The following is a 12584-nucleotide window of genomic DNA, read 5'->3' on the forward strand; positions in this document are numbered from 1 at the left end:
TCCACATCGATATCCCCAACCAAGTGTGAAACAAAATTGTCAGGAGACATGATCAAATCCGATATAATTTTACAGATCACTTAAAACTCTGAAAAATGCAGAAATTCCAGAGTCGAAAACTGGCAAAAATGTACTGATAATGCTGATAAAGGAGTGTCGCATTTGCTCAACATCATTGATACCAAATATGGGTTAACTGTTGCAGGTCCATAAGTCATTCAGAAATGGGTCTCTTATAGACGATTAACTCTTTGAATGTTACAAATTAATCTTTATAATTTTTATTTTCAATAAAATTAGGTGTCTAGTTTTCAACCAACTTTGAGAAAAAGCTTAATCTGCAGTGACACATCAGCTCAGATATGTTATGTATATACAGCACAATATTTAAATATTGTGGCACAGTGTGGCTTTCGTGCAGAGAGATCAACCGTTGACATGCTACATGCTGTTCTCCCTTCGTCAGATACAGGAAAAATGCCGTGAACAACAGATGCCCCTCTACATTGCTTTCATTGATCTCACCAAAGCCTTTGACCTCGTCAGCAGACGTGGTCTCTTCAGACTACTAGAAAAGATTGGATGTCCACCAAAGCTACTAAGTATCATCACCTCATTCCATGACTATATGAAAGGCACAAGTCAACATGGTGGCTCCTCATCAGAGCCCTTTCCTATCCTGAGTGACGTGAAACAGGGCTGTGTTCTCGCACCCACACTGATTGGGATTTTCTTCTCCCTACTGCTTTCACATGCGTTCAAGTCCTCGGAAGAAGGAATTTTCCTCCACACAAGATCAGGGGGCAGGTTGTTCAACCTTGCCCGTCTAAGAGCGAAGTCCAAAGTATGGAAAGTCCTCATCAGGGAACTCCTCTTTGCTGATGATGCTGCTTTAACATCTCACACTGAAGAGTGCCTGCAGAGTCTCATCGACAGGTTTGCGGCTGCCTGCAATGAATTTGGCCTAACCATCAGCCTCAAGAAAATGAACATCATGGGACAGGACGTCAGAAATGCTCCATCCATCAATATTGGCGACCACGCTCTGGAAGTGATTCAAGAGTTCACCTACCTAGGCTCAACTATCACCAGTAGCCTGTCTCTAGATGCAGAAATCAACAAGCGCATGGGAAAGGCTTCCACTGCTATGTCCAGACTGGCCAAGAGAGTGTGGGAAAATGGCGCACTGACAGTCCGAGTGTATCAAGCCTGTGTCCTCAGTACCTTGCTCGATGGCAGCGAGGCCTGGACAACGTATGTCAGCCAAGAGCGACGTCTCAATTCATTCCATCTTCGCTGCCTCCGGAGAATACTTGGCATCAGGTGGCAGGACCGTATCTCCAACACAGAAGTCCTCGAGGCGGCCAACATCCCCAGCATATACACCCTACTGAGTCAGCGGCACTTGAGATGGCTTGGCCATGTGAGCCGCATGGAAGATGGCAGGATCCCCAAAGACACAGTGTACAGCGAGCTCGCCACTGGTATCAGACCCATTGGCCGTCCATGTCTCCGCTTTAAAGACGTCTGCAAACGCGACATGAAATCCTGTGACATTGATCACAAGTCGTGGGAGTCAGTTGCCAGCGTTCGTCAGAGCTGGCGGACAGCCATAAAGGCGGGGCTAAAGTGTGGTGAGTCGAAGAGACTTAGCAGTTGGCAGGAAAAAAGACAGAGGCGCAAGGAGAGAGCCAACTGTGTAACAGCCCCGACAATCAAATTTTTCTGCAGCACCTGTGGAAGAGCCTGTCACTCTAGAATTGGCCTTTATAGCCACTCCAGGCGCTGCTTCACAAACCACTGACCACCTCCAGGCGCTTACCCATTGTCTCTCGAGATAAGGAGGCCAAAGAAGATTTAAATATTACATTTAAGTAAATAAAACAAAAATATTTAAATAGAGCAATGAGGCGAGAATGTAAATCTGGTTAATACTGAAGCCCTGGTGAAAGCAGTGATCTGGTTGATTTTATTTTGAGGTGGGGGCAAGAGAATTTTATCAAGAAACTGAGTGAACCTCCTAATCTGCGGAATTAATCTCAATGAATTGTCATCACTCATCAGAACTACAGTTTAAATGTCTCAACCCCCAACACTGCACAATATAATTTTCAACATTTTAACCCTGAGTTTTATGTTTACATTATCTCATCTGGGGCAGATGGTGAGGTGTGACAACTGGCATCAGCACTCTGTGCGAGAGAGAAAAAAAACATCAGTCAGGATTCCTGTTCCTGCTCATATATCCAGTGACTCAAGCTGGAAATTTGTGGGAATAGGGGGTAAAAGTAGCATCTAATTTGGCTGTGAAATCCTCCTGTAGTTGAATATTCTGTCAATACTTGCTGTGTAAACTCACACTTGACATTCAGTACCAGCAGTACAGGACCCCAACAAATGAGAGAGCGAGAAGAGGAGCCAAACTGGGGAAAAATAGCCAAAGTTCAATCTTTTGTATTGACTTTTCAACTGCTCCCTTTTGGGAGAGTGACCGATGCTCCACACAGTAGTCTTCACTTCGTAGAAATTCAGAGTGAAATATTTGTAAGAAATCTCTTTCATAAAAGTGAGGATTTTCCAAAATATAATTGATGCCTTACTGTCATTGCTTTTAATTTGTTGTAATCTGTTGAATGGCTGAAACACAAGAATCACACAACACATTCCACAATGCGTATAATTCAGGCTGCAAATTTGGTGCAATGTGCAATCTAGGTTACAAGAATCCAGAAAGCAATTTCAGTTAAAAAGAGGAAACATAATGGACGCAGATAGAAAATGTTTTTTTTTTAAGTGGGTGGTTGTTGTTACTTTGTCCTTCTCTGCTCTTCCTTCTGATCTCCTGTTTCTTCCTGACTGAGCAAGTGACCAGTATCACATCCATTCATTATCATCTGGCAGTAAAGATCACAGCCCAACTGAACCGAAACAGAGGGGCAGCATGTATTGATCTTCAAAACTTCTAACAAACTCAAAACTTCAAAACACAAAGAATTTGGATCAGAGTTCCATGTGGAACCAGAATTCTGTCAGCACTGTTTATTTATCCCCACGAAAATTGTGTGTAGGGTGAAAGCTTTAAAATTCTCATACAGAGACTGGCTTTTCGGAAATGGGAAGAGAGCATTGAGACTGGGATTCTGGCCCTCGGAAGGTTATTTATTTATTTCATTTAGAGATACAGCACTGAAACAGGCCCTTCGGCCCACCGAGTCTGTGCCGACCAACAACCACCCATTTATACTAACCCTACAGTAATCCCATATGCCCTACCACCTACCTACACTAGGGGCAATTTATAACAGCCAATTTACCTATCACCTACAAGTCTTTGGCGGTGGGAGGAAACCGGAGCACCCGGAGGAAACCCACACAGACACAGGGAGAACTTGCAAACTCCACACAGACAGTACCCAGAATTGAACCCGGGTCCCTGGAGCTATGAGGCTGCGGTGCTAACCACTGCGCCACTGTGCCGCCCTAAGCAATGTGGTTATCTGACTAGAAATTATACATGTACATCAGGTGAGGTGAGGTTCAGGCATGGCTGCAATGTTCTCTGTGATTGAATATTCTGCATTATCTTGGGTCAACCATGAAGAATGGTCACTTATAAAGTATTATCAGAGGGTGCTGGGAATCATAGAGTCAATATTATCAAAAATTGAGGGGAAAATAGTGACAGGGAAAAACATATGCACCCAGTGCACATAAATTTACTTTTGCCAAAAGGACAAGAAAAGGCCATTTGCCCAAGGTTGATCCTTTTAGCATACTAACTTTCTCATTGTAACATTCAACTTTACTCCCAAAGCTTTTGTCTCTACTACCTCACCTGGTTCATTTATCTTTCTTTTCAGTAATGAAATTCCTCCTTACATATCTGCTTCTCACTCATTTAAATTTATGTCCTCTGGTCCTGCTTTCTTTTTTTTTAATGTGTTCATGGGATGTGGGTACTGCAAGCAATGCCAGCATTTGTTGCCCATCCCGAATTGCCCTTGAGGAGGTGGTGGTGAGCAACCTTCTTAAACCACTGTAGTCCAGGTAGAGTAGGTACAGCCATAGTGCTGTTCGAAAGGGAGTTCCAGGTTTTTCACAGAATCGTTACAGTGCAGAAGGAGGCCATTCGGCCCATCATGTCCGCACAGGCTCTCTGAAAGAGCAATTCCTTCAGTTCCATTCCCCTGCCTTCTCCCCATAACCCTGCACATTCTTCCTTTTCATGTAACTGTCTAATTCCCTTTTGAATGCTTCACTTGAACCTGTCTCTACCATGTTCTCAGGCAGCGCATTCCAGACCTTAACCACTCGCTGCATGAAAAAGTTTTTCCTCATGTCACTTTTGCTTCTCTTACCAAATACTTTAAATCTGGGCCCTCTCGTTCTTGATCCTCTCACGAGTGGGAACAGTTTCTCTCTGTCTGCTCTGTCCAGACCCCTCATGATTTTGAATACCTCTATCAAATCACCTCTCAGCCTTCTCTTCTCCAAGGAAAACAGTCCTAACTTCTCTAATCTATCTTCATAACTGAAATTCCATAACCCTGGAACCATTTTCGTGAATCTTTTCTGTAATCTCTCCACTGCCCTCACATCTTTCCTAACGTGCAGCACGCAGAACTGGATGCAATACTCCAACTGAGACCGAATTAGTCTTATACAAGTTCAACATAACCTCCTTGCTCTTGTACTCTGTGCCCTATTCATAAAGCCCAGGATACTGTATGCTTTATTAATTGCTCTCTCAACCTGTCCTGCCACCTTCAATGACTTATGCACATATACACCAAGGTCCCTCTGCTCCTGCACTCCCTTTAGAATTGTACTCTTTATTCCATATTGTCTCTCCATGTTCTTCCTACCAAATTGAAACACTTCACACTGCTCTGCAATGAACTTCATCTGCCACCTGTCTGCCCATTCCACCAACTTGTCTATGTCCTTTTGAAGTTCTACACTATCCTCCTCACAGTTCACAATGCTTCCAAGTTTTGTATCATCCGCAAACTTTGAAATTGTGCCCTGTACACCAAGGTTTTGACACAGCGACAGTAAAGTAACAGCAATATCGTTCCAAGTAAGGATAGTGTGTGACTTGGGCGTGGACTTGCAGGTGGTGGCATATCCATGGGCTGGATTTTACCAGCATCCCGCCGACGTCGGGGGCCGTGGCTGGGGGGGGGTGGAGACAGGCCTCCAGGAAAGGCCCACCACGGGCCTCGATGCCGAGAAGGGACCGCCCCATTTTACCGGCGGTGGTGAGGGCTCGTGGCACCACCCCCTCCCCCCACTGCTCGACAATGAAAACTTAATTTAAATATTTAAATAAATGCTAATGAAAGCATAATTACTTACCTTGTTGCGACAGCTGTCCCACGCCAATATTCTGGCCGGTTGCCCAAAGTCCCGCGCCTTCGGATCTCTGTTTGGAGATCCGAAACGAAACACTGGTGGGGAAGGGGGAGGAGTGACGTTTTCAGGGTGCGGGGAAGGGGGGGGACAGCAAAAACTTACGTGATTGGTGGAGAGGATGGTGGTAAGGGGTTGAAAGATAAAATGGAGAAAGTTCGGGGGGTGGGGGGAGGTTGGAATCAAAATTTTACATTTTTGGCTGGAAAAGGTTATTTAGATATGATTACTCATTGGAGAGTGGGAGGGGGGGATTTAAATTGATGATAAAGTTTTAATTGTAATTTTTTCCACCTGTACCTTTAAAAATTGAAATGAATCGGTAGGGCTTAAAGCCCTTTAAAAATGGCACCGGCGTCTGCACATACACTGCACCATTTTTGAAGCTCGCTGCCTTTGTCCTTCTAAGTGGTAGAGGTCACAGGTTTGGAAGGTGCTGTCAAAGGAGGCTTGGCGTGTTACTGCACTGCATCTTGTAGACAGTACATACTGCCGCCACTGTGTGCCGGTGGTGGAGGGAACAAATGTTTAAGGTGGTGGATGGGGTGCCAATCAAGTGGGCTGCTTTGTCCTGGATGGTGTTAGGCCTCTTGAGTGTTTTTGGAGCTGTACTCCTCCAGGCAAATGGAGAGCAGTCCATCACATTCCAAGAATTATAGAATAGTTATAGCATCGAAGGAGGCCATTCAGCCCATGGCAGCTCAGTGCAAGAGCTACTCAGCTAGTCCCACTTCCCTGCCTTTTCCTCGTAGTCCTTAAATTTATTCTCTTCTGAAAGTCATAATTTAATTTTCCTTCACCACAGGAAGTACATTCCAGATCCTAAGCACTCGCTGCGTAAAAAACCTTTTCCTCACATCAACGTCCTTTTTTTTGCCAATCAGTTTAAATTGGTGTCCACTGGTTCTCAACCCTTCTGCCAATGGGAACAGTTTCTCCCTATCTACTCTGTCCAGACCCCTCATCATTTTGAACACCTCTATCAAATCTCCTCTCAAACTTCTCTTCTCTAAGGAGAACAGCCCCAGCTTCTCCAATCTATCCATGTAACTGAAGTCCCTCATACCTGGAACCATTCTCATAAATCCTTTCTGCACTCTCCCTAATGCCTTCACATCCTTACTAATGCGTGGTACCCAGAAATGGACACTATACTCCAGTTGAGGCTAAACCAGTGCTTTATAAAGGTTCACTATAACCTCCCTGACTTGTGCCTTGCAGATGTTGGAGAGGCTTTGGGGAGTCAGGAGGTGAGTTACTTGCCGCAAAATTCCCAGTCTCTGACTTGCTCTTGTAGCCATAGTATATATATGGCTGGTCCAGTTAAGTTTCTGCTCAATGGTAACCACCCAGGATGTTGATGGTGGGGAATTCAGAAATGGTAAAGCCATTGAACATCATGGGGAGATGGTTAGATTCTCTCTTGTTGGAGATGTTAATTGCCTGGCACTTGTGCGGCATGAATGTCATATGCCATTTATCAGCACAAGCCTGAATGTTGTCCAGGTCTTGTTGCATATGGGCATGGACTGCTTCAGTATCTGAGGAGTCGCATATGGTACCGAACATTGTGCAATCATCAGCGAACATCCCCATTTCTGACCTTATGATGGAGGGAAGGTCATTCATGAAGCAGCTGAAGATGGTTGGGCCTAGGACACTACCTTGCAGCAATGTTCTGGGGCTGGGATGACTGGCTTCCAACAAACATAACCATCTTCCTTCGTGCTAGGTATGACTCCAATAAGTGAAGAGTTTTCCCCCTGATTCCCACTAACTTCAATTTTGCTAGGGTTCCTTGATGCTGCACTCAGTCAAATGGATCCTTAATGACAAGGGCAGTCACTCTCACCTTACCTCTTGAATCCAGCTCTTTTGTCCATGTTTGGACCAAGGCTGTAATGTGGTCTGGAGCTGAGTGGCCCTGGCAGAACCCAATCTGTGCATCGATGGCAGGTTATTATTGACTCAGTCATAACAGCACAGGAGACCATTCAGTCCATCGAGTCCATGCCAGCTCTCTGTAGAGCAATCCAGTCAGTCCCATTCCCCTGCTGTATCCCAGTAGCCTTGCACTTTTATTTCCTTCAAGTGCCCATCCAATTCTCTTTTGCAATCATTGATTGTCACCGGTTCCACCATCCCCGTTGGCAGCGAATTCCAGGTCATTACCACTCGCTGCGTAAAACAATTCTTCCTCACATCCCCCTGCATCTCTTGCCCAAAACCTTCAATCTGTGTTGCATAGTCTTTGTACCATCAGCTAATGGGAACAGCTTTTGTTTGTCTACCTGTCATAATCTTGTACACTTCTATCAAATCTCCCCTCAACCGCCTTTGTTCCAAGGAGAACAAACCCAGCTTCTCCAACCTAACCTTGCAGCTAAATTCCCTCATCCCTGGAACCATTCTGGTAAATCTCCTCGGCACCCTCTCAAAGACCCTCCCAACCTTTCTAACTGGACACAATACTCTAGTTGTGGCCTAACCAGTGTTTTCTCAAGGTTCAGCATAACTTCCCTGCATTTGGACTCAATACCTCTATTTATGAAGCCCAAGATCCCAAATGCTTTGCTAACTACTCTCTCAATATGTCCCGCCACCTTCAAAGATCTATGCACATGAAGCCCTAAGGCCCTCAGTCCCTGTACACTCTTTAGAATGGTGTCAATAAGTCTATATTGGCTCTCCCTATCCCTTCTACCAAAATGCATCACCTCACACTTCTCTGTTTTAATTCCATTTGCCACTGTTTTTTCATTATACCCTATCCATTTCCTGTTGCAATTTTTTATCCAAGCTGACACCGACCCTCTTATTCCATGAACCTCAATTTTGTTAATCAGCCTTTTATGTGGTACTTTGTCAAACCCTTTCTTAAAATCCATATAGACAAAATCCACTGCATTTCCCTGATCAATCTTCTCTGTCACTTCATCAAAAAGTTCAATCAGATTAGTCAAACAAGAGCTGCCTTTTACAAATCCATGCTGGCTCTCCAGAATTAACTCAAACTGCTTGATAGCACTGTCAATGACACTTTCCATCACTTTGCTGGTGATTGGAAATAGACTGATGAGCCGGTAATTGGCTGGATTGGATTTGTCCTGCTCTACGTGGGCAGGACAAAGCTGGGCAATTTTTCACATTGTCGGGTTGATGCCAGTATTATAACTGTTCTGGAACAGCTTGGCTAGGGGTGCAACTAATTCAGGAGCACAAGTCTTCAGTACTACAGCCGGGGTGTTGTGAGGGCCCATAGGCTTTGCTGTATCCTTTCCTGGATTAATTTGAGATAATGCTCTTGGTTCACTCAATCATTACATTGAACTCAATGGGGACTGCCCCTGCAACCCCCCCCACCCCCTCCCCATTAATCTCATTCTATTCATACCATACAGCAGCAGTTCTCAACATTTCTGCATTTTAAGGCTCCCCCTTCCGTGTTACAAAAATTCCACGGACTCCCTAAAACATAACTATTTTTATTGTAAAAATTAGTTAAACAATTAAACATACATTTATTATTTTTGTTCTACTTTTTTTCATGTGAAACCTGTTGCTGGTGCTGAGCAAAAATTCTTAATTCTCACGCCAACATTCAAACCTAACGTCTCATGGCTTCCTGGAGGACTGTGCACAGTTCTAGTCTCCTTATCCAAGGAAGGATATACGTGCCTTGGAGGCAGAGTGGTGAAGGTTCACTAGATTTACTCCTGGATCAGAGGGTTGTCCTATGATGAGAGATTGAGTAGAGTGGGCCTTTAGTCTCTGGAGTTTAGAAGAACGAGAGGTGATCTCATTGAAATATTTAAGATTCTGGAGAGGATTTGCTAGGGCAGATGCTGAGAGGCTATTTCCCTTGGCTGGAGAGTCTAAAACTAGGGGGCATAGTCTCAGGATAAGGGGTCAATCATTTAAAATGCAGAGAAATTTCTTCAATCAGAGGGCTATGAATCTTTGGAAGTCTCTACCCCAGAGGGTAGTGGAAGCTCAGTCGTTGGGTATATTCAAGGCTGAGATAGAAAGATTTTTGGACTCTAGGGGAATCAAGGGATATGGGGATCAAGCATGAAAGTGCAACTGAGGTCCAAGATCAGCCATGATCTGTTTGAATGGCAGAGCAGGCTCAAGGGGCCGTATGGTCTACTCCTGCTCCTATTTCTTATGTTCTTATTATGTTACCCACACAGTTAAAGAGCATTTTTTAAAAAGTCTTCAACCGCGCAAACACTAACATTGTAACATTTTGTATTCTGGCTATAACATTTACCTATCAGATATATTAAATTGGTTATTTTTGACAGACCCCTTGAAACTATCGCACAGGCCCGTAGTTGAGAACCCCGGCTGTTGAGCTTAAGCTTCTGTATCGTCCTCACAGATAGTCCACTTTTCACCTAAAACAGACTTTTTGCTCTTCTCTGTACTGTAAATTTGAACTGACCAGCGCACTGTCAAGTTCCAACCTAATCTCTGGAGACTTGTTCTGAGTACATATCCCAGCATTCTATTGAGCTTTTAATTGCTTCACCACATTGTCCAGACATGGGAAGTGCTGAATCTATCATCACTTCCAGTTTTCTTTCTAAGTCTCTCTCTCTCATTTCTTTTCCATTCATCATATACTTACGTTGCATGTTTTTTGACCAATTTGCAATGCACTTAGAAAACAAATGACAGAAGTCAATGGAAATGCATATTTGATATAGACCTGACTGTGTCATGATGATTTACAAAGCAAGAAATAAGAGGATAATATTGACTTTTTTTACTAAACATTTGAAACTGAATTTAGTTTCAGACTTCCTACTTCACAGCATTTTGTTGTTTTGTGACCCTTGATTTCATGCCCTGATTTACAGTGTTATTTTAGGATCCTGTAAGCAGCATAAAGGACAGCAAACAGTTAATTATGTTCCTTCGGGTCATTGCAGGACTCACTTTGGCAGCACTGATGACTGTGGCAGTGTAAGACTGGACGTTGTCTCCACAGGCCCCACCACGGGATCGATGGCAGTGGATGAGCTGAGTAGGGACAAGAAGACAGACAGTAACATTAGCTAAAGCAGTACAACTTCGGTAGCAATTACTAATTCCTATTGACTTGTAGAAACAGAAAGGTGCGGCAACAGGCAATTTTCATTTTCCTTCCAAGAATCAGAAATTTCTGTGGCAAATAATTTTACATTTTTGTCATTTATTTCAATATGCAGTATTTTAAATTTTGATTAAAAACATGAAATGCATTCCATCATACAGAGACAAAATAGATACATATTACAGACACCTATCTATCATAAATATATTAAAAATGTTGCATCTGCACACAGTTCCTGTCAACTTTTCAATTATAAATGCCTATGGTCACCTTTATAATGGAGCCAGTCTATGTAAATTTGTTTCACTGTCATTACACACGCCCTCCCCGTCCCACAACAATGGAGGCGCTGCAGGTCCACCATCAGGAGAGTGTGACACATTTACATAGGCAGTTTCCATAATAAATATGGATATGGAAATTTACCAGGAAAATATATAAAAATAAAGGCAGAACTTTTGACTTTAAATTGGAAACTGAATATTGTCTGTGAGCCAAGGTCCAATTATCCTTCAATTATGCCAACGTTATATATGTAAACATGGGGCCTAATGACTGTTTTAGGCCCCAACGCTGAAATTTGATATTGCAGAGCAGAGGCCGGCCTTCTCCGTTTGGGACTCTTAAGTGGCAGCTAGGCAACTATCACCATAAGGTAAGTTGTCTTTACAAAAAAAATGTTAATTTTAAATCATTGCTGTGGATCTAGGAGGAGGAGCAGGAATGTTTCCCAGACTCCACATTATTCCAATCACTCCCACCAGCCCCCTTCCCCCACTGCCTCTCCACACCCCCTCCTCCTTCAGGCCACTGCCAAGGAGGCAAGCAGCCCAATATTAATTTTTCAATTGTACAAGCTGCCTGTGGAGGCACAACAGGGACATCCAATTAATATTAGAAGCCCGAGGTAAAGCCTAGCTCAGGTATAAAATTAAAACCCTACTCGGGCCCGACCCAACCATGGCCAACCTGAACCTGACTCAAGCCCGAGCCCTTTAATTTCTTTTCGCACCCGACCCGACCCGACACGAGTCTCCTTCATCTGCTCTGCCATCAGGCTATTCCTGCAGCTGGAGTTGTGGGGAATCATGGCTTAGCCTGATCCCGGGACTTCCCAGAAGCAGTGTCCAGCCCGACCCGACCTGAGCTTGAATGCTGGACTCGGAATTTCGACCCAACCCGAATCCGACACATGTAGTCGGGTTCGGGTCGAGTAGCCAGGCTTTAGCCCAAGGCGCAACTTAGGGCCGGCATTCGGGCCTCCCAATTCAGGCACACACTGCAGCGGCATCACCAGCTTCACAAACAAAATCAGCTGCCAATGAATTTATATCCGGCACACTCATATCCAGCTGCAAAACATACATCATACTGGCAAATATGCTGAAGACAGCAATTAAAATGTCCGCGTTATTGCACTCGTTTCATTCACAGGATGTGAACATCACTGGCAAGGCCAGCATTTATTCCCCATCCCTCGTTACCGTTGAGAAGGTGGTGATGAGCTGCTTTCTTGAACCGCTACAGTCTGTGTGGTGAAAGTACTCCCTCAGTGCTGTTAGGGAGGGAGCTCCAGGATTTTGACCCAGCGAAAATGAAAAAGCAGTGATATATGTCCAAGTCAGAATGGTGTTTAACTTGGAAGGAAACTTGGATGAGGTGGTGTTCCCGTGCACTTAGTGCCCTGGGTAGAGGTCACAGGTTTGGGAGGTGCCGAAGAAGCCTTGGCAAGTTGCTGCAGTGCACCTTTTAGATGGTACACACGGCAGCCTCATTTTGCCATTGGTGGAGGGAGTGAATGTTTAGGGTGGTGATCAAGCGGGCTGCTTTGTCCTGGATGGTGCTGAGCTTCTTGAATGTTGTTGAAGCTGCACCTATTCAGGCAAGTGGGGAGTATTCATCACACTGCTGACATAGAAAGGCTTTGGAGAGTCAAGAACTGAGGCATCAACCACAGACTACCCGGTCTCTGACTTTCCCTTATAGCGACATTATTTATTGTCCTGTGCTGGCATATCACACTTGCTGAATGTACTGGCACTCAGGGAACATTCAGCTCTATAAAGCATAA

The 12584-nt window shown here is 44.3% G+C and overlaps 1 protein-coding gene across 10 annotated transcripts in view; it reads right to left on the reverse strand.

Annotated features, from left to right (window-relative positions):
• The window catches only part of bcas3 (BCAS3 microtubule associated cell migration factor), a 999028-nt gene that overhangs the window by 755245 nt on the left and 231199 nt on the right, over positions 1-12584 (reverse strand). For all 10 annotated transcript variants that reach the window (XR_010968797.1, XM_068010741.1, XM_068010743.1 and 7 more), the window contains one exon: positions 10357-10440. Coding sequence is in view for 9 of the 10 variants with exons in the window: in XM_068010741.1 (XP_067866842.1) it covers positions 10357-10440 (84 nt within the window). In the remaining variant the exon portion in view is untranslated. The remainder of the gene's footprint in view (positions 1-10356; positions 10441-12584) is intronic.

The sequence above is a fragment of the Heterodontus francisci genome, chromosome 30, assembly GCF_036365525.1.
Source record: "Heterodontus francisci isolate sHetFra1 chromosome 30, sHetFra1.hap1, whole genome shotgun sequence".
NCBI lineage: Eukaryota > Metazoa > Chordata > Chondrichthyes > Heterodontiformes > Heterodontidae > Heterodontus > Heterodontus francisci.